This window comes from Leptodactylus fuscus, chromosome 8 (genome assembly GCF_031893055.1).
Source record: "Leptodactylus fuscus isolate aLepFus1 chromosome 8, aLepFus1.hap2, whole genome shotgun sequence".
NCBI classification, from domain to species: Eukaryota; Metazoa; Chordata; class Amphibia; order Anura; family Leptodactylidae; genus Leptodactylus; species Leptodactylus fuscus.
The window spans coordinates 86,103,469-86,127,317 of NC_134272.1; the positions used below are offsets into that span (position 1 = coordinate 86,103,469).

The 23,849-nt window shown below is 44.6% G+C and overlaps 1 protein-coding gene across 1 annotated transcript in view; it reads right to left on the reverse strand.

Moving 5' to 3' along the window:
• THSD7B (thrombospondin type 1 domain containing 7B) overlaps positions 1-23,849 on the reverse strand; it is a 315,944-nt gene that overhangs the window by 252,619 nt on the left and 39,476 nt on the right. The window contains exons 2-3 of the mRNA XM_075284543.1: positions 4,498-4,686; positions 700-872 (exon numbers count right to left, since the gene is read on the reverse strand). Of these exons, the coding sequence (XP_075140644.1) occupies positions 700-841 (142 nt within the window). The 5' untranslated portion in view covers positions 842-872; positions 4,498-4,686. The remainder of the gene's footprint in view (positions 1-699; positions 873-4,497; positions 4,687-23,849) is intronic.

Genomic DNA, 23,849 nt, shown 5'->3' on the forward strand with positions numbered 1-23,849 from the left:
TGCTGGTTCTGGTGACAGTAACCTATCTATCTGCAAGGCTGGGGTGATATGCTGGTTCTGATGACAGTAACCTATCTATCTGCAGGGCTGGGGTGATATGCTGGTCCTGGTGACAGTAACCTATCTATCTGCAGGGCTGGGGTGATATGCTGGTTCTGGTGACACTAACCTATCTATCTGCAGGGCTGGGGTGATATGTTGGTTCTGGTGACACTAACCTATCTATCTGCAGGGCTGGGGTGATATGCTGGTTGTGGTGACAGTAACCTATCTATCTGCAGGGCTGGGGTGATATGCTGGTTCTGGTGACAGTAACCTATCTATCTGCAGGGCTGGGGTGATATGCTGGTCCTGGTGACAGTAACCTATCTATCTGCAGGGCTGGGGTGATATGCTGGTTCTGGTGACAGTAACCTATCTATCTGCAGGGCTGGGGTGATATGCTGGTTCTGGTGACAGTAACCTATCTATCTGCAGGGCTGGGGTGATATGCTGGTTCTGGTGACACTAACCTATAATAATTTTATTTGGTATCTCTGTCTTATACTAATGGAGACCCTGCGACAACCTCTAGGAGATGCACCATTGTACCCCTCACATTTGAGTCCTTGTGAGCCTGGACCCTCTGGAGGATTTTTTGGATTAAGCCACCAACGTCTACAGGAATAATCATCAATGCCATATAACAAATGTTATTACCTGATTTCCACATGAACGGTTTCACTGCTTGAAGAGTAAAATCAGCTTTTGCAAAAGGCAGCAGCAGTGTGGTGAGCAGCAGGTATTTGTGCATGGTCTGCCGGGGACAGGTGCCTGGGGCTGGCCCATACCGTCCGTACATTCTGCTGCTGTTCTTCACTTCCTTATTGCTCCTGAAAATAAGAAATAATATTATGTGATGGTTGTTAAAGCACCAAGGTCAGTCAATAAGTTAATGGTAATATCACCAATGGTCAAAAGGGATCATGGAATCACATCAATATTTGGTGTGACCTTTGCCCTTTGCCTTCCATCAGTTCTTCTCGGTACTTGCAGACAGTTTTTGGCAGAACAGGGCAGGGAGGATGTTCCCGCCGCCATCTTGGAGAACTATCACAGATCTTCTGTGGACGTAGGCTTCTCCAATCCTTCTGTGTATTCATTTCATCCCAAACAGATTGGATGATGATGAGATCAGGGCTCTATCAGTGGGGGCCATATTGTCACTTCCAGGACTCCTACTCCAAAGGGAAAAGGAGGAGTGGGCTGGGGGAGTTGGGACCTAGGGGGCCTTTATCCAAGAGATAGGTACAGGTCCCAGAGTTATGGCATTTCTGCAGGGTGTCTAACCTAAGTGTCTAAGGTACCAAAAACCCATTAAACCTTATGGTAAATGCCATAGAATATCGGTTTAAAAGGGACCTTTCACCATCTCCATCTCTTGGCATCCTTCCATAGTCACTACTCCACTCACTCTAGCGCAGTTGGAATTTTTCATCTAGCCCTCACCATTCCTGAGCAATCTCTTCTGTTACTTTCAGCACAGTTCTGCCATTTCTTGTGAGGTGGGTGGTCCTAAACTGGAGTAGAAAGACAGGGACCGCCCACCTGATAGAAGACTGCATAACTGTGCTGAAACTTGTAGCAACGATTGTATGAGAACCGTGGGGCCTAGAACAAAAATTCCAACAGTTCCAGAATCAGTGGAGGAGTGACTCTTGGAGGATGTAAAAATTAGTAGTTAGTGAAAGGTCCCCTTAAAGCTTTGCAGAATATCCCTTTAAGGCAATAGTAACAGATTACCAATGCTACAGTCTTCACTGATTGTTAAATATTTATTGATAATTCCTTGTTGTCCTGTTATCGATTTGGCAGTTTTACCCACAAAACCGCACTGCAGGCAGCGAGCCTCTAGCAACAATCAATAAATGACTAACAACGTGAGCGAAGACACCGGCGGCACGGATCGGAGAGCGGCCGGCCCCTCATGGTGCATCTTCACCCATAAAGTGAGAATCCTTCAGCTACAGAGCCACCGAATGAATTATTACGTTATCTTTCCTCCTACGAGGCGCTTTATTTCCTCGGTATTTTCCAAGGACGGGCGCTGAACACGGGAAGGGCGAATCCTATCTGTCAATAGTTTGCGAATCCGCAAAAGAGCAACTAATGTGTCTAAGCTCACAATAAACAAAGCGGCAATTTAATTACGGCGAGCGGTAAATAAATTATGTATTTAATCATTCCGCGCGCTCCATCTGTGCTCCCTTATAAAACGCCATCTAATGTAATTTGTCTCTGATTCATCTGTCTGTAATCTTTATTAGCTTCCTATTTGGGGTTTTAATTTGATGTCTCTGCTACATTATAAAAATATACTGTATGTTTAATTCTTACTTTGTCAGGATAATACACCCGCTACATGGCGGCAGATTGATGGCGAGAGCGAGAATAATCCCCGCAATATTGCAGTGTCGTGTCCCGATCCCCTAGCAATATGTCACTGTTGACACTGAAGATGGGGTACGTCTAGGACGGGAACTATACAACCTTGGTGAAAGGGTCCCTGCCGTGTGCCATGCCTGGGACTGGATAATACTGTGCTCATGTGGTTGGAGGTCCTAGAAGGAATCTTCCATGAGTCTTTTTGTCGCATTGCAAAAGTATTCACCCCCTTAGTGGACAGATTTATCTGGATTACAGTGAAAAATGTTCCTGAACGGAGCTGCATTGTGTGATATCAGTGCCGACACGGTTTCCTTTTTATATTGCAAAAGTATTCAATCCCCCCCCCAATAATAATAAAGTCAACAGATTTACCTGGTTTACAATGAGGAATGCCCCTGAGTTGAGCCTAAACACTGAATACATCATGACATAACCACTATCACCCCTTCCTTTTTATATTGCAAAAGTATTCAATCCCCCTAAAAATTGGAAGAATTATTAAATACGCTCATGAATCAAGCGGAAACCCTGAATAAATAGATTGTATGATATAGATGTAATGTCACTCTTTCGTTTTATATTGCAAAAGTATTCAGATCCCGTCACAAAGTCAACAGTAGGGTTGAGCAATCGGGAAAAATCGGATCCCGATCGGCGATCGAGCAAATTTCACGATAGCGATCGGGATCGGCTGGAAAATGATCGGAAATCGGATTTTGAAATCTCAACCCTAAAAGTGACTTTTCCCATAGAGAAGCATTGACTAGGGTTGAGCGATCGGGATCGGGAAAGATCAGATTCCGATCGGCGATCGAGCAAATTTCACGATCGGCTGGAAAGTGATCGGAAATCGGATTTTAAAATCGATCCTGAAATCTCAAGATCGGCTCAACCGTAGTCAACAGATTTATCTGGGTTAGAGTGACACAATGTCCTGCACCATCCTCCAAGAAACCTTCCCTGATTGTTCCAATTCGTTGCAAAGTTATTCAACCCCTTAGTTGACAGATTACATTGAGAAGGGCTCCTGGGTTAAATTGAAACAATGGATTGTATGATATCAGTGTGGCCACCCTTTCCTTATTACATTGCAAAAGTATTCAATCCCCTCAAAAAAAATCATCATATTTATCGAGAAATGGGCTCATAAACCAAGAAGAAGCCCTGATTTATTGGATTGTATGATACAAGCACTGTCACCCTTTGATTTTTATATTGCAAAAGTATTCACCCTGCCCCCTACCCCATTCCAGTGAAATAGGCTCAGGGGTAAAGCAGAAACCCTGTATAACTGGATGGTATGATACTGATACAAGCGCTGTCAGACGTTCTTCTTTTATATTGCAAAAATATTCATAACCCATTAGAAAGCCAAGAGATTTATCTAGATTACAGTAAAATAACCCGCCATCTAGAAAACAAGACATGGTAGGAGGTCCTCCAAGAAACCTTCCCGATTATTCCAGTGCATTGCAAAATTATTCAACCCCCTTTAGCAGACAAATTACAATGAGAAGATAAAAAATACCCCCCTTGAAAAAAAAAAATTCTTATAATATTGCAAAAGTATTCAACACCCGGAAAATGCAACAGCTATATCTGGATTACAGGGAACGAACATAATAACCCAATGTATCATCCAGGAAACAAGACCTATCAATATTTCCAGTCTGAGACTCCTATGACACCGTAAGGTAGGTGAATATAATGTGAATTAGCATAAAGGAGACCCCTCCTCCTAATTTATATGTACAAACCTAAAGGGTTAAGTGGAGCAGGTGGTGCAAAATAACAGATACATAATATAAAGTTACTTCTCTCCATGTACCGTACATGCAGTGCATATAGAGGAGCAGAGTATGGGCTGAAGAGGTCGGGGTGCTGTTATATACAGAAAGGTCACATGGGGCCCTGTAGTAGGTGATGTCCAGGGCCCCATGTAACAGTGAGAATCAATTGCAAAAAATCTACTTGTGGTTATCTTCACCCCATATCCTGCCATACCTCTATATACGCCTATATACTATACTTACTGCCATATTGTACACTGCTGCTATATACTGAACTTACCCAAAGTCAAGATCATAGGAACATCAGACTGGAAATGGCTGGGACACGATGTGGATGATGGGTCAGTAGTACAGCAGCGATCTGCCATCCGCAGGGGCGGTCATACATCAGCGCAGACTCCCATTCTTCGCTAGTCCATCCTCTCCACACCTCGGCTTGTTGTTAGGTCGTCCATCGCTGTGTAAATATCTGTAATGTATCAGAAGAGTCTGAGAATTAGAACAAACATCGGCTCTGATATAATAATCTGCTGTATATAGACCGGCATTATAGCGGGCGTCCGGGTCACAAAGCTACACACTGACTTCTATGGGGAAGTTGTTTTTTTTTTGTTTTTTTTATGTAGATTGTGAGCCCCACATAGAGCTCACAATGTACATTTTTCCCTATCAGTATGTCTTTGGAATATGGGATGGAAATCCATGCAAACACGGGGAGAACATACAAACTCCTTGCAGATGGTTTTATGCCCTTGGCGGGATTTGAACACCAGGACTCCAGTGCTGCAAGGCTGCAGTGCTAACCACTGAGCCACCATGTGGCCCCTATGGGGAAGTTATGTGGACATGCTCTGTGCATACATGTACCAGGATAGAACCTGAGCAAGCTTGCAATCTAAATAAGGCTGTATTCCTTAGATGGGTTGTTTTGCCAATGGATATTCCTTCTGACACCTTGTCCATGCAGTCTTGGCTTGGCACGTGTTTTTAATAGAAAGAAGACATAAAATCAGGAGAACACATCTCCACTGGTGACTTATCTTCCTTGAGTACAAAAGGATTGGGCACGTTGCAAATAATATGCCTGACAGGGGTGGACATACCATTGGGGCAGCTGCCCAGGGGCCATGTAGGTCGGGGGGCCCTGTCATTTTAACAACAGCTTTATACTGCCTATTAGATTGCAGGTAAATACCTATAATACCAAACTTTATGATTCCAGGTGAATATAGGGGGCGCTCTATGCCAAGATGCTGTACAAGAAGGGGCTGATATCTGTACCTCTACAGGGGCCCCCAGCTATCTGTGCCCGCCCCTGATCCCCTCATGATGGAGAGTCAGCTCTTGTGTGAACCTAGCGTGACCATGTGCAGTGACTGGGATTGAGCCGATCTTGAGATTTCAGGATCAATTTTAAAATCCGATTTCCGATCATTTTCCAGCCGATCCCGATTGTGAAATTTACTCGATCACCGATTGGGATCCGATCTTTCTCGATCCTGATCGCTCAACCCTAATTGTATATTATGTATACTGTAGCGTTGAGCCGTTCTTAAAGGGATTCTACCATTAAAATGTTTTTTTTCTAATGACCACATCGGAATAGCCGACGCCTGGTGTACTGCGCATGCTCAGTAAGGTCCGTACAGCCCTCCGACGCCTGGATGAGTTCACTCACGCGTCGGAGGGCTGTACGGACCTTACTGAGCATGCGCAGTACACTCTGTTCGGCAAATACTTTGTGGAGCGTACTGCGCATGCGCACAATTGCGGCCTCGCAAATATGGCCGCCGGCCGGCATGTGCAGTCGGCTCTAACAGAGTCTCGCTGCCAGAGCCAACTGCGCATGCGTCACCCATGACGACGAAAGAAGAAGACACAGAAGGGGAGAAGGCAGATCAGGAAGAAGGCGTGGCTGGATTGGCCAGTTCCAGCAGCAGTGGGGACGCCTCCATCGGCATATGAGCGCTGGGGCCCGCCATCATTGCTGTTGGACACTCATTAGCATACCGGGGAAAAAACGGTATTTCGGATGACCGGCGCGGCGGAGACCACATCAAAAGGTAGGAGCCAAAAAGCCTTTCTTAAGGCTATTCCGACTTGGTCATTAGAAAAAAAACATGTTTTAATGGTAGAATCCCTTTAAGATTTCAAAATTCAATTTTCGATCATTTTCCAGCCAATCCCAATCGTGATCGTGAAATTTGCTTGATCGCTGATCGGGATCCGATCTTTCCCGATCCCAATCGCTCAACCCTAATTGTCCGGGACCCATTATATGGTCGGCCACAATGGACAGGTCTGGACAATCCCTTTATGGCCGGTCACGTGTAAGGCCCACTTGATTGCAGGCTATTGCTCCCTGTTATCCGCCATTCCATGGTGGGCTGAACCCCATATCTCCAGCACCGAGACCCTCCAGTGATATTCCCACCCCTATCCATGTGACTGATATCCGCGCCTGCCGCACTACACGGTAAGCGCCTTAAGAGTAGGAGATAAGTTCATTCCTCCGCTGTCTTCATGAATAATTCAGACATTTAGTGCTTTTTGTTTTCGGCTCCTTAAGATGATATGCACGTCGCTCTTTGTGAACATTTCTGTTACTACTTTACAGCTTTTCTGTGAAGATGTTAATCCTGCTATTCTTTTTTTACGCTATTAACAATTCAACGTTTCCAAAGACACAGATCACAGGCGGATTGCTCTTTACATGGTTTCACCAAACCTACCGAGAAAGTTAAGGCTGGGGCTACGCGGCGACCTCTGGTCATGTGATAGGCGGTAGCGGGGATTCCGAGAATTTACCGAATCTGCCGCATGTATCGATTTCTAGAAGATAGAACGTTGTGTGGATACAAATCAGAACCTACTGTACATTAACATCTGTATCCATCTGGGTAATAGTAGATATTCAGGACAGGTCTTCAGTATATTGGGGGGTTTCGTACCCCGCACTGATCAAAGGCTGTATATAGTATATACAGCCACAAGAAGCTCCTCTCCTCCACCAGCATTAGATATTGGGGTCCGTAGTGCAGGGTAGTCCTGACAGGGATCTGGTTACCTTGTATAAGGTGCCTGGCCTACTCCTGCTATCACAGCGCTCCACTGCTCATCCTGGCACAAAGTCCAATGTGTAAACAGCTGAACTCCCTAGCTCCGGGCTGTCTCTGGTAGAGCCGTGGGCTGAATCTTCCTCCTTGGGGCTGTCTGTAAAAGGTTAAGCCTGAGGCCTCAGCACTGGCATGTACTGTCTCTACTACCAACTGCTGGACCAGACTGAGCTCTAACAGTTCCCTCAGGAGACCTACAGTCCTATGAAAAAGTTTGGGCACCCCTATTAATCTTAATCATTTTTTGTTCTAAATATTTTGGTGTTTGCAACAGCCATTTCAGTTTGATATATCTAATAACTGATGGACACAGTAATATTTCAGGATTGAAATGAGGTTTATTGTACTAACAGAAAATGTGCAATATGCATTAAACCAAAATTTGACCGGTGCAAAAGTATGGGCACCTCAACAGAAAAGTGACATTAATATTTAGTACATCCTCCTTTTGCAAAGATAACAGCCTCTAGTCGCTTCCTGTAGCTTTTAATCAGTTCCTGGATCCTGGATAAAGGTATTTTGGACAAACAATTCAAGTTCAGTTAAGTTAGATGGTCGCCGAGCATGGACAGCCCGCTTCAAATCATCCCACAGATGTTCAATGATATTCAGGTCTGGGGACTGGGATGGCCATTCCAGAACATTGTAATTGTTCCTCTGCATGAATGCCTGAGGATTTGGAGCGGTGTTTTGGATCATTGTCTTGCTGAAATATCCATCCCCGGCGTAACTTCAACTTCGTCACTGATTCTTGAACATTATTCTCAAGAATCTGCTGATACTGAGTGGAATCCATGCGACTCTCAACTTTAACAAGATTCCCGATGCCGGCATTGGCCACACAGCCCCAAAGCATGATGGAACCTCCACCAAATTTTACAGTGGGTAGCATGTGTTTTTCTTGGAATGCTGTTTCTTTTTGGACGCCATGCATAACGCCTTTTTTTTATAACCAAACAACTCAATTTTTGTTTCCAAAATGAAGCTGCCTTGTCCAAATGTGCTTTTTCATACCTCAGGCAACTCTATTTGTGGCGTACGTGCAGAAACGGCTTCTTTCTCATCACTCTCCCATACAGCTTCTATTTGTGCAAAGTGCGCTGTATAGTTGACCGATGCACAGTGACACCATCTGCAGCAAGATGATGCTGCAGCTCTTTGGAGGTGGTCTGTGGATTGTCCTTGACTGTTCTCACCATTCTTCTTCTCTGCCTTTCTGATATTTTTCTTGGCCTGCCACTTCTGGGCTTAACAAGAACTGTCCCTGTGGTCTTCCATTTCCTTACTATGTTCCTCACGGTGGAAACTGACAGGTTAAATCTCTGAGACAACGTTTTGTATCCTTCCCCTGAACAACTATGTTGAACAATCTTTGTTTTCAGATCATTTGAGAGTTGTTTTGAGTAGCCCATGATGCCACTCTTCAGAGGAGATTCAAATAGGAGATCAACTTGCAATTGGCCACCTTAAATACCTTTTCTTATGATTGGATACATCTGGCTATGAAGTTCAAAGCTCACTGAGGTTACAAAACCAATTTTGTGCTTCAGTAAGTCAGTAAAAAGTAGTTAGGGGAATTCAAATCAATAAAATGATAAGGGTGCCCATACTTTTGCACCGGTCAAATTTTGGTTTAATGCATATTGCACATTTTCTGTTAGTACAATAAACCTCATTTCAATCCTGAAATATTACTGTGTCCATCAGTTATTAGATATATCAAACTGAAATGGCTGTTGCAAACACCAAAATATTTAGAACAAAAAATGATTAAGATTAATAGGGGTGCCCAAACTTTTTCATAGGACTGTAAGTCTCCTAGACCCTGCCCACTATCCTGTGATAGGCCAGGACTGTACCAAGTGTAGGGTTTGAAACCCAAGGGGGAGCTACAGAGAACAACAAGGAGACAGCTGAATAACACTAAGTACAGTACACAGAACATAGAAGATGGGACATACCAACATAACCCAGAGGAACAAGAGAAAGTAAAAGAACACACCCGATGTCCATTTAAATCAATGCAAAATGTCACAGACACAGCTAGTGTCCGATGTTAATGTCTGCACAAGATTTTGAACGAACATTAGCAGAGGACACCGATGGTAGTGTGAACGCTCCCTAACCTATCTGCAGGGCTGGGGTGATATGCTGGTTCTGGTGACAGTAACCTATCTATCTGCAGGGCTGGGGTGATATGCTGGTTCTGGTGACAGTAACCTATCTATCTGCAGAGCTGGGGTGATATGCTGGTTCTGGTGACACTAACCTATCTATCTGCAGGGCTGGGGTGATATGCTGGTTCTGGTGACACTAACCTATCTATCTGCAGGGCTGGGGTGATATGCTGGTATTGGTGACAGTAACCTATCTATCTGCAGGGCTGGGGTGATATGCTGGGTCTGGTGACAGTAACCTATCTATCTGCAGGGCTGGGGTGATATGCTGGTTCTGGTGACACTAACCTATCTATCTGCAGGGCTGGGGTGATATGCTGGTTCTGGTGACAGTAACCTATCTATCTGCAGGGCTGGGGTGAGATGCTAGTTCTGGTGACAGTAACCTATCTATCTGCAGGGCTGGGGTGATATGCTGGGTCTGGTGACAGTAACCTATCTATCTTCAGGGCTGGGGTGATATGCTGGTTCTGGTGACACTAACCTATCTATCTGCAGGGCTGGGGTGATATGCTGGTTCTGGTGACAGTAACCTATCTATCTGCAGGGCTGGGGTGATATGCTGGGTCTGGTGACAGTGACCTATCTATCTGCAGGGCTGGGGTGATATGCTGGGTCTGGTGACAGTAACCTATCTATCTGCTGGGCTGGGGTGATATGCTGGTTCTGGTGACAGTAACCTATCTATCTGCAGGGCTGGGGTGATATGCTGGGTCTGGTGACAGTAACCTATCTATCTGCAGGACTGGGGTGATATGCTGGTGCTGGTGACAGTAACCTACCTATCTGCAGGGCTGGGGTGATATGCTGGTTCTGGTGACAGTAACCTATCTAACTGCAGGGCTGGGGTGATATGCTGGGTCTGGTGACACTAACCTATCTATCTGCAGGGCTGGGGTGATATGCTGGTTCTGGTGACAGTAACCTATCTATCTGCAGGGCTGGGGTGATATGCTGGTTCTGGTGACACTAACCTATCTATCTGCAGGGCTGGGGTGAGATGCTAGTTCTGGTGACAGTAACCTATCTATCTGCAGGGCTGGGGTGATATGCTGGGTCTGGTGACACTAACCTATCTATCTGCAGGGCTGGGGTGAGATGCTAGTTCTGGTGACACACTCCCTTTAAGTTACACCCCTGTCTCTTATGATAGACTACACTAGCCTACACGCCTCTTGTCAAGTTACCTTGTGTCAGGATTTGAACCCAGGGACTTCAGTGTCTCAGGCAGCAGCTATTCAAACTGAGCTATTCAGCCTCCTGGACAGCTCCAGTGCTGATCCGAGCCTAGTTCCCGCTAGCTCTAATTCCAGTTCCCGCCTCTCTGGTTTGCTCCACCCTGTTCTATGATTGTACATCCTATATAAACCCAGCCTTGCACTTCCTGCCTTGCGAGATTATTGTGCTCTGCATATAATCAAGCTGCCGCTCCTGCCCTGCTGTTAACGCAGACTCTCATCTCATCTCATCTCATCTCATCTCGTGTACTGACTACTGGCTTGTTCCTGACCACGGTATTTGCTCTCTCCTCCAACTCTGACGCTCACCTCGTGTACCGACCTCTGGCTTTCCCTTCTGACGATTCCTTGGACTCTGATTTGGCACCTCACCGCTCGACTGTTACCGAACCCTTGGCTAGCTCCCGACCACGTTTCCAGCCTTACAAGTAAGTCTCCATCCAGGTGGTAGCAACCTTAGACTCCAAAACCAGAACCAAAACCGTTACACCTTGTAACATTTTTGACCTTCATTGCCGATGTCTCCATTTTTGCTGCCACCACAACAGAAACAAAGTTTAACAAATGACGTTATTGACAGATGACCCCCACTCATTTTCGTTACAAGCAGCGCGCCGGTTACTTTCTTCGGAGACTCTGAGCCTCATTACGCTTATTAAGAATCTTAATTATGAAGCAGATAGAAGTCTTTTAATGAAGGCGGCTCCTCCAAAGATCAGAGCAACCACTTAGCAATGTGTAAAGTTACGGGCTCTGGAGAGGGACCTGTCCCATATTTTAATTAAGTGTGAAATCCTCAATACAGTACGTACATGACTATACAACCTAATCTAATAATGCCGGAGGTGCCCGCATGATATTATGCATCTAAAGTATACAGAAAGTATAGACAAAGCCCGGATACAAATCCCCCGATTATTATGTAGCCCAGATACCAACTCCGGGGCGTCCTGCCAAAGATTTTATAATCTGTTGCTGGCTTAGAGAAGATTCCAGGTAAGTCTTGAAGTTAGTTTTTAAAGCGATTGTCTACTTTGGGCAAACTTTTTCCATATTCCCTTTTATATCCCTCCCAGAAAAATGGAGATCAAAGTGGTAACCTTATGCAAGTGAGACACAAAGTGGGGGTTCTGGAGAACTTAAAGAGGTTTTCCCATGAACATAACCAGATTTAAGTCAGCAGACAATTAAAAGTTAAACATTTTGCAAATATAAATAATTACAAACTTTGCAGAATGCTAACCAACGTCGTGGGGACATCTGTTGTGTTGATCGGTTGCCAATGGATATGACCATGAATGTGGGAACTTTCTATGGTCTGGGATTTGTCAGAAACCCAGCCATGATGTCCATATGGTGGACAGGCTATTAGAAATGTATGAGAAGATAACCCAACCACAATAAGGACATCATGGCTGGTTATCAGGAGGACACTACATGTATGAGAAGATAACCCGAGCACAATAAGGACATCATGGCTGGTTATCAGGAGGACACTACACGTATGAGAAGATAACCTGACCACAATAAGGACATCATGGCTGGTTATCAGGAGGACACTACATGTATGAGAAGATAACCTGACCACAATAAGGACATCATGGCTGGTTATCAGGAGGACACTACATGTATGAGAAGATAACCTGACCACAATAAGGACATCATGGCTGGTTATCAGGAAGGGACACTACATGTATGAGAAGATAATCTGACCACAATAAGGACATCATGGCTGGTTATCAGGAGGACACTACACGTATGAGAAGATAACCCGACCACAATAAGGACATCATGGCTGGTTATCAGGAAGGGACACTACATGTATGAGAAGATAACCCGACCACAATAAGGACATCATGGCTGGTTATCAGGAGGACACTACACGTATGAGAAAATAACCTGACCACAATAAGGACATCATGGCTGGTTATCAGGAAGGGACACTACATGTATGAGAAGATAACCCGACCACAATAAGGACATCATGGCTGGTTATCAGGAGGACACTACACGTATGAGAAAATAACCTGACCACAATAAGGACATCATGGCTGGTTATCAGGAGGACACTACATGTATGAGAAGATAACCTGACCACAATAAGGACATCATGGCTGGTTATCAGGAGGACACTACACGTATGAGAAGATAACCTGACCACAATAAGGACATCATGGCTGGTTATCAGGAGGACACTACATGTATGAGAAGATAACCTGACCACAATAAGGACATCATGGCTGGTTATCAGGAGGACACTACATGTATGAGAAGATAACCTGACCACAATAAGGACATCATGGCTGGTTATCAGGAGGACACTACATGTATGAGAAGATAACTCGACCACAATAAGGACATCATGGCTGGTTATCAGGAGGACACTACATGTATGAGAAGATAACCCGACCACAATAAGGACATCATGGCTGGTTATCAGGAGGGGACACTACATGTATGAGAAGATAACCTGACCACAATAAGGACATCATGGCTGGTTATCAGGAGGACACTACATGTATGAGAAGATAACCTGACCACAATAAGGACATCATGGCTGGTTATCAGGAGGACACTACATGTATGAGAAGATAACCCGACCAAAATAAGGACATCATGGCTGGTTATCAGGAGGACACTACATGTATGAGAAGATAACCCGACCACAATAAGGACATCATGGCTGGTTATCAGGAGGACACTACATGTATGAGAAGATAACCTGACCACAATAAGGACACCATGGCTGGTTATCAGGAGGACACTACATGTATGAGAAGATAACCCGACCACAATAAGGACATCATGGCTGGTTATCAGGAGGACACTACATGTATGAGAAGATAACCTGACCACAATAAGGACATCATGGCTGGTTATCAGGAGGACACTACATGTATGAGAAGATAACCCGACCACAATAAGGACTTCATGGCTGGTTATCAGGAGGACACTACATGTATGAGAAGATAACCTGACCACAATAAGGACTTCATGGCTGGTTCTCAGAAGGACACTACATGTATGAGAAGATAACCCGACCACAATGAGGACTGTTCAACACAACACAACTAAGATGGTCAGAGGAAATCTTGAAAACTCTGCAAAATTATATATATTTGCAAAATTGTTTCAATTTTAATTGTCTACAAGTTTCAATCTTGTTATGTTCATGAGAAAACCCCTTTAAATGCCCCATGAATGGGATTTCAAATATTTTGCAATTGGAAGTCTAAAGCTACTAAAGGTTGTTTCCCACTCAAGATTTTTCTCCCAGGTCTGTGTCTGGAAAATCTGGAATGTCAACCTGTGATGCTAGGTTCATAGTAGCGTTCATCTCTCCATTGTGTGGGTCCACCTCGGGACACCCATTGACATGCACAGACCCCTTAGACTACAATGGTGTGTTCCTTGTACCAATTTTAGATGGAATCTGGAACCTCCTACGCAGACTCCAGTCCAGATGTGGACCTAGCCATGGACAGCGGCTGCTGCATTGGACTAATCCCTAGTCGTGTAATATATGGGCTACTCAAGTCCACCAGAAAACATAGAGGAGCTGTCCAGGAGCTGTGCAGAGGTCATCAGTATCAGATTGGTATACTGCCATCACATTCCCTTTAATCAAAACAAAGCAGGGAAAGGGACCAGCCTCGCGGAGGACAGGCAGAAAATCAGCGCTCACCCAGTTTTGAAAAATGGAAGGCAACTTTATTAGGCACCACGCGTTCCGGGCAGACAGCCCTTTTTCAAGTGCAATATTGATCCATGGATGAATTGTAAAAATATTTGCTGGTATAGCCCACACACCAGGCCCCAACGCACGTTTTGGCTCTAAGCCTTCTTCCGGGGGAGTCAACGCACCTTGAAAAATGGAAGGCAACTTTAATAGGCCACCACGCGTTCCACGTGTTTTAATCAAAACAAGGCTGCTTCCGGCCATAAACTTAATATACTATATGGCTCCTGGCTCCTTGAACAGCTGATCAGCACAGCGTCCAGGTGTTGGATCTCTGATACCGATGGTCTTTCTTATGGACAAGTCATCAATGTCAATCACCTACTGGTCCGGGACAGACCCATTAACCAATTCAGGAAAGAAAGAGTTAATAGCATGTATGTCCAAGTCTATGTGTCGACAGTCCGCCTACACCTTAGAAGGTAAAGGATAGGAAGAGTTGTCCGGTTGACAAAAGCAAAGGACTTTCACTCATATCTTACGGTAAATCATCTCCAAAGTGGCGCCATACCGGAGATTTACAGAAACATTACTTAAGTTAAACACAGCATAATGTCAGCCTTCGCAGCAGATCTGCACAAGAGTCGATGACAGATTTTCATTGCACCGGCTTGAAACGTTCTATCTTACCTGAACTACTGAACTGAGTCATTTACAAGAAAAAGTCTCGTCACATCACAATCGTTTTTTCGGCCTCTCGGAATATGTCACTTACAAAAGGAATCGCTGACTAAATTGCGAGCCTGAAAGGCGACTATTACTCTGAAAGTTAGGTCACAGCGTGCTGCAAAGAGAAGGCGCTGAAACGAATTCTATAGAGGCGGCAAAGTTTCAGACTCACCTGGAAATCAATTCCGAGGGTCTAGCAAATGGGATAATTTCTAGGCTTCTTGTCAAAGGCATAAAAAGACAAGCACGCCTTCCAACAAACACAGCGTGGCAATAGAAACTCTGCAGGAGGGACACAAATATTCCCCTGTCGGTGACGCTTCCCCTGCTAACACAACATTTCCATATTGCTGCCCCTCCTCCCCAAAATCATCTATAACCTTGTAAACGTATAGACTAGAGATGAGTGAAACACGTCGTCACGGGATGGTTCATTATGACTTTTCCAAAAATGGCAAGTTTGACCGAACTCAATAATTTTTGGGCTTGACCTTCCATAAGGGTTGAGTGATCGGTATCGAGAAAGATTGAATTGCAATCGAGCAAATTTCACGATCGCGATTGGCTGGAAAATGATCGAATATTGGATTTTAAAAACCGTCCTGAGATCTCGAGATCGGCTCAACTCTTCCTTCCATGTATCTCTTTAGATCCCAGAGTGTGATAAGTGGAGTCTCAGAGGAGGAGCGGAGAAGTAATGTACACCGATAGTCACCGCTCACTTCTCCTGGGCTCTCTTATGACATCTTTTGCTGTATCGAAGGCGTCTTTATTCTTCTTACAGTCTCCTTGGACATGTCACAGGTCCCTGGGAACTACTAAGGCCACCGGTCACAATGTTGTGTTGGATTGGTTTCATGAGACATTGGAGAACTCAACCCAAGTGTAGCTAAATTAAGGGTGTAGTTCAGACCGAATTAACAACAGGGTGCAACCATTCCACTTGACTTGCCATGCTTGCTAGAACCTTTTCTCTGCCCATTGCACTGGCCAGGGGTGCTGTGATCCAGTCCTTGTCTTTAGGGTGGAGAGACCCTTTAAGAACCTGCTAAGGTGTCTGTGTTCATGCTACCTGCTTGCCTTTGATTGACCCTGCTTGGAGTGAACCAGCGCCAACTGCCCTGACCTCTGCATGTATCTATCACCCTGAACCTGTGTCCTCCGTGTAGACCCGGATCTGGATACCTGACTCTAACCTCGTCTTTCTCCTCGGTGCCATACGTTAATGTCTCTCAACCAACCTGGGTCAGCTGTCACCTACACTAGGACTAGAGGTAGCAATTGGGTGATTCCCAAAGCTAAGACCAGATCCCTGTATAGGGATTAATGGGTGACAACCAGGGGATGACTTAGACAACAGCCTTAAGGGTAGCCCAAAATCAAACCAGCTAGGTGACACAGTGGAACGTGATACGGTCAGCAGTAACTGGGCTGTGACATTGGGGCGCTCCGTGGTCCGCCTAGTGTCCGGAAATTGTCCAAACCATAGAAAACACAAGAGAGTGCTCAACGTGCACCGCTTGATTTAGTGACCGGCCACAGAAAAACTGCAGCGACGGGCAGCAGATAAATAGCTTGTGTTTTCCCTTGAAAGCGTCGCCAGCCGCCGCGATGTATCGCCCCCATTTCCACTCGATGATGAGGCTTTTTCTTATCCTAATACGAGGTATTGAGAACAAACATTTCTGTTGACTCGTGAGATGTGTCAAACTGCAGCGCTAACAGAACAGCGCACTCAGCTAAGTCAGCACTGTGCCCCGCACCTAATTGAGATGCTGTAAAACCAGGAGATAGCGGGAAATAATGGACGCCTCAGGAGCAATTATAGAAGTTAATGTGTCAGTTTTCCTCACCAAGTAAAAAGCTTTCCTTGTACATCTTCAGAGAAGTCTCACAACCCCGTGTCAGTTCACGGCTAATGGCGGCTGCTCCTGATTCTAATCTTTCTGCTTTAGTGCGGGTCTTAGGAGCTGCGTGGGATGAGGATTTGCTGGAACATGGCAGATCGGATGGAAATGTATTTAAAAAAAGCGTCAGCGCCCGCGACAGAATTCATTCTCGTAAATAGCTGAGCAGTTTTGTCAATGAACGTTCATTTAGTTGCTACTTTTGGGCTACATTTGTACGCTGCGATCTCTGCCATAGATGACTTATGTTCTGCATGTTTAGCAGTTTTCTGCTCTGCAGGATTTATCTGTAGTTCTCTGTTCTCCCTGAGCTGTTGGGTGTTGTCATATACTGCAGACAGTAAGCAGAGGAGAATCTGCTCCATAACTCTCCCGCTTGTTCAGAAAGAACTACAGGCCATATATAGAAAGGTACTAACATATTATGGTTACTTCTAGGACAAAATTGTTCTAGGACAACAGTATAATAATACACACAGTGATGTCACAGTATAGGGATAATACACACAGTGATGTCACAGTATAGGGATAATACACACAGTGATGTCACAGTATAGGGATAATACACACAGTGATGTCACAGTAGAGGGATAATACACAGTGATGTCACAGTACAGAGATAATACACACAGTGATGTCACAGTACAAAGATAATACACACAGTGATGTCACAGTAAAGGGATAATACACACAGTGATGTCACAGTACAGGATAATACACACAGTGATGTCACAGTACAGAGATAATACACACAGTGATGTCACAGTACATGATAATACACACAGTGATGTCACAGTACAGGATAATACACACAGTGATGTCACAGTACAGAGATAATACACACAGTGATGTCACAGTACAGAGATAATACACACAGTGATGTCACAGTACAGGATAATACACACAGTGATGTCACAGTATAGGGATAATACACACAGTGATGTCACAGTAGAGGATAATACACACAGTGATGTCACAGTACAGAGATAATACATACAGTGATGTCACAGTACAGGATAATACACACAGTGATGTCCCAGTACAGGGATAATACACACAGTGATGTCACAGTATAGGGATAATACACACAGTGATGTCACAGTAGAGGGATAATACACAGTGATGTCACAGTACAGAGATAATACACACAGTGATGTCACAGTACAAAGATAATACACACAGTGATGTCACAGTAAAGGGATAATACACACAGTGATGTCACAGTACAGGATAATACACACAGTGATGTCACAGTACAGGATAATACACACAGTGATGTCACAGTATAGGGATAATACACACAGTGATGTCACAGTAGAGGATAATACACACAGTGATGTCACAGTACAGAGATAATACACACAGTGATGTCACAGTACAGAGATAATACACACAGTGATGTCACAGTACAGGGATAATACACACAGTGATGTCACAGTACAGAGATAATACACACAGTGATGTCACAGTAGAGGATAATACACACAGTGATGTCACAGTACAGGATAATACACACAGTGATGTCACAGTACAGGATAATACACACAGTGATGTCACAGTACAGGGATAATACACACAGTGATGTCACAGTACAGAGATAATACACACAGTGATGTCACAGTACAGGGATAATACACACAGTGATGTCACAGTACAGGGATAATACACACAGTGATGTCACAGTACAGGGATAATACACACAGTGATGTCACAGTACAGGGATAATACACACAGTGATGTCACAGTACAGGATAATACACACAGTGATGTCACAGTACAGGATAATACACACAGTGATGTCACAGTACAGGGATAATACACACAGTGATGTCACAGTACAGGATAATACACACAGTGATGTCACAGTACAGGATAATACACACAGTGATGTCACAGTACAGGATAATACACACAGTGATGTCACAGTACAGAGATAATACACACAGTGATGTCACAGTACAGAGATAATACACACAGTGATGTCACAGTACAGAGATAATACACACAGTGATGTCACAGTACAGGGATAATACACACAGTGATGTCACAGTACAGGGTTAATACACACAGTGATGTCACAGTACAGGATAATACACACAGTGATGTCACAGTACAGAGATAATACACACAGTGATGTCACAGTACAGAGATAATACACACAGTGATGTCACAGTACAGAGATAATACACACAGTGATGTCACAGTACAGGATAATACACACAGTGATGTCACAGTACAGGATAATACACACAGTGATGTCACAGTACAGGATAATACACACAGCGACGTCACAGTACAGGATAATACACACAGCGACGTCACAGTACAGAGATAATACACACAGCGACGTCACAGTACAGGATAATACACACAGCGATGTCACAGTACAGGATAATACACACAGTGATGTCACAGTACAGAGATAATACACACAGTGATGTCACAGTACAGAGATAATACACACAGTGATGTCACAGTACAGAGATAATACACACAGCGATGTCACAGTACAGAGATAATACACACAGCGATGTCACAGTACAGGATAATACACACAGCGATGTCACAGTACAGAGATAATACACACAGCGATGTCACAGTACAGGATAATACACACAGTGATGTCACAGTACAGAGATAATACACACAGTGATGTCACAGTACAGGATAATACACACAGTGATGTCACAGTACAGGATAATACACACAGTGATGTCACAGTACAGAGATAATACACACAGTGATGTCACAGTACAGAGATAATACACGCAGTGATGTCACAGTACAGAGATAATACACACAGTGATGTCACAGTACAGAGATAATACACACAGCGATGTCACAGTACAGGATAATACACACAGCGATGTCACAGTACAGAGATAATACACACAGCAATGTCACAGTACAGGATAATACACACAGCGATGTCACAGTACAGGATAATACACACAGTGATGTCACAGTACAGGATAATACACACAGTGATGTCACAGTACAGAGATAATACACACAGTGATGTCACAGTACAGAGATAATACACACAGCGATGTCACAGTACAGAGATAATACACACAGCGATGTCACAGTACAGAGATAATACACACAGCGATGTCACAGTACAGGGATAATACACACAGTGATGTCACAGTACAGGATAATACACACAGTGATGTCACAGTACAGGATAATACACACAGTGATGTCACAGTACAGGATAATACACACAGTGATGTCACAGTACAGAGATAATACACACAGTGATGTCACAGTACAGAGATAATACACACAGCGATGTCACAGTACAGAGATAATACACACAGCGATGTCACAGTACAGAGATAATACACACAGCGATGTCACAGTACAGGGATAATACACACAGTGATGTCACAGTACAGGATAATACACACAGTGATGTCACAGTACAGAGATAATACACACAGTGATGTCACAGTACAGGATAATATACATATAGTGGAATTAATTAATCTTTTATGTTCTTTGTGTATTCTGACAATCTGATACCACTTATGATTGAACTGTAACAAATGCCATTTTTGCACTGACCTCACCCCTTTCCTCACAGTGGGCGTGCTCAGTGCGGGCATGCGCCACATTCACCATCATTAACGTCACCTTTAGAAATGCTGAAAGCTATAGCTGAGATGTTGCACATAAATCCCTCAGCTCTGGTCAGTTTGGTCCATTAGCGCTGCAGGTGGATGAGATTAATGTAATGTCCCCCCTAGTGCGGCTCCTGTAGATCACAGCGGGGTAGCCATCAGTGAGTCTGCTGCGTCCGCCATTACTGCCCTTGTGGCCACAGCCTAAACTGCCTTACAATGTTGAGCTATGTCACTTTCATCATGTGTCTGTGTATTCCCGGGGAATGTAACTACAGAGAACTATGGGATTTACATTAAAAAACACTTTTTGATTTAAATTTTGAGAAATAAAAATATTCGAGGAAGTCAGATATATAATTTAGAAGATGATTTTAGCAATTCAACGTATCAAACAATCCATCAAAGCCTCCAACTTGACAAAGTGTTTTGCCCATACGTGACAGTGATGGATCGCGGATTGCGCAGGATTCTGTCCTAACAGAACATTGAAAGTAGGAAAAAGAAACACATTCACTTTATTTTGTGTAGAGTCACATTCTCTGCTACTCTGTGTCCATGTCTACGTGACGTCCCGGTGGGGAAAGGAATTGGTTCATTACATTGTTCATTCATTACATTACGTGAGTCTGCCCGGGGTAAGAGATTTTGCATGTTAAGTAGGTGTATTCCTTTAAGTGGGACAAACCAATGAGCCGAGCCAAGAAAATGGTACAGCCCTGGACTTAGAGCGTAGAAGGCAGCGGAGAAGGAGATCGTCTTAGGCTCCAAGGTCAATACACAGTCAGAAGTAGGGATGAATAAAATTTCCAAAATTTCAGGTTCGGCCAGGGGCGGCCGTTCCTCTCTGCAAATGCTGTCCCAACCCAAAAGAAAACCCAACAATGGCATAGGGATGTCTTGTGGATTCCATTACCTTGCTATAAAATATACAGAGTCAGGTCCTGGTGCAAAAACTCAACTTGGGCCCCTACACCACTTCTATACGCAATTGTCTGCCATGTTAACAGAATTTACATTTCCTGCTCCTTCCCCATCTGCGCCCAGACCGCCAAGGAGACTTGTTCACAACACACACAAGCTTCCCATCACTCCCATACCCCATTGGTGCCCCCCTACATAGTCATTGTGCTCCCTTGTGTGCTACAGCCCCCTACATAATCCCTCTTTTACTATATGCTGCTGACCAACTGCTATTTTTGCTATGAAAGGGTTACTGTTGTCCTTTCTGACAGTGGAAGGCTGTGTATCATGAATCTTCTCACTCCAGTGCACCAGAGGGAAGAGGTAATACATTTACTATGTACAGGCTATAAGGAGATCAAAGATATATATGCAACCCTAGCATGGTGAGGGTGACCTGTGTTGCCCTCCTGGCTTCTGGGCCCGGGTGCTGCAGAGACTACTGTGACCCCTGTAGTTGTGCCAGTGACATCAAGAGACTGACAACCAAATCCAGTATCCTTACATGTGTTTGGTGTAAGAAGTGCACAGTCCTGGATTTTGGGGTCTGCCGTTCTGTGGGGGTAAAACCTCTAAGGTGATAGGCAGCCCCGCTTTGTCCAGTTACATTTCTGACCTCTGCTACATTGTTGCAATGATTGACAAGGATCACATTGGTCTGTCCAGCTGGGCATTGGGGGCCTAGTGGAGGGCTCAGACGTGCCTGTGATAAGACAAGCTCATCCCTCTACTATCGGCTCATCGCTCTGCTCTGGGTTGCAGATGGATTAGATCGAGAAATCAACAGCAGAAACAGAAGGAGGATAAAATACCGCACAAAGCAATGACTATAAGCGAAAGTGACTGCTAAGAAACAAAAAAAACAAAATCACCTTGTGCAATGCTTCAGGACGACAGATAGAAATCTCAGGTTTATCTCTCTGAACGCTTAAGAATCAGCTTCACCCTGTGAAACCCAAAGTCAGATTCACAGTTTTGCTCATGAAAATGCTGAATTGATTTTTTTTCCCTTGGAAATTTGTCTTTGAGTGCAAAAACTTCGAGTTTTATCGCTTTCGTGTAGGAAACTCTGGGCTGATAACTAGGTCATGCAGGTGAGATGGCAGATGAATCCCCAGGCTTTACCGGATGGTATGTCTGCAGAGTTTAGCACATCAGTCTAATGGGACAACAAAGAGTTAAAGGGGTTGAAAACTTTTTTATAGATTTTCTTGTCCATCCGTTTCCAATTTCCTGAATGCAGCAAGCAGTGTGAATATTCAGCACATCCCAATATACTCCTAGCTCACTGCTTACCATCGGCTGCTGCTCTCCGCTGTTTACTAACATTCACTCCTGCTGTGTTTTGTCCCTTTCTGCTCACCGTCTCCCTCACCGCCACTGATTACATGCTGGGACCTCTGCTGCTGATTCTCTAGCACACACAGACTCTCAGATCCATAAAGGTCCAGTGCACATTGTCCATAACTCTCCTTCAATTTCCAGCCTCTCCAGTATCTCAAGGAGATTTCTGCATGGCTAAGTGCCAAATCAACATTTGGTATCAATAGACCCCGGCTTGTCTACTGCTGTGTACAGACTCCTCCAGCTCTTACCCTGGCTTGTCTACTGCTGTGCACAGACTCCACCAGCCCTGACCCCGTCTTGTCTACTGCTCTGCACAGACTCCACCAGCCCTGCCCCTGTCTTGTCTACTGCTATGCACAGACTCCACCATCCCTGACCTCTGGTTTGTCTACTGCTCTGCACAGACTCCACCAGCCCTGCCCCTGTCTTGTCTACTGCTATGCACAGACTCCACCATCCCTGACCTCTGGTTTGTCTACTGCTCTGCACAGACTCCACCAGCCCTGACCCTGTCTTGTCTACTGCTATGCACAGACTCCACCATCCCTGATCCCTGGTTTGTCTACTGCTGTGCACAGACTCCTCCAGCCCTGACCCTGGCTTGTCTATTGCTCTGAGCAGACTCCACCAGACCTTACCCCAGCTTGTCTACTGCTCTGAACATACTCCACCAGCCCTGACCCTGTCTTGTCTACTGCAATGCACAGACTCCAACATCCCTGACCCCTGGTTTATCTACTTCTGTGCACAGACTCCTCCAGCCATGATCCCAGCTTATCTCCTGCTGTGCACAGACTCCAACAGCCCTGACCCTGTCTTGTCTATTGCTGTGCACAGACTCCATCAGCAC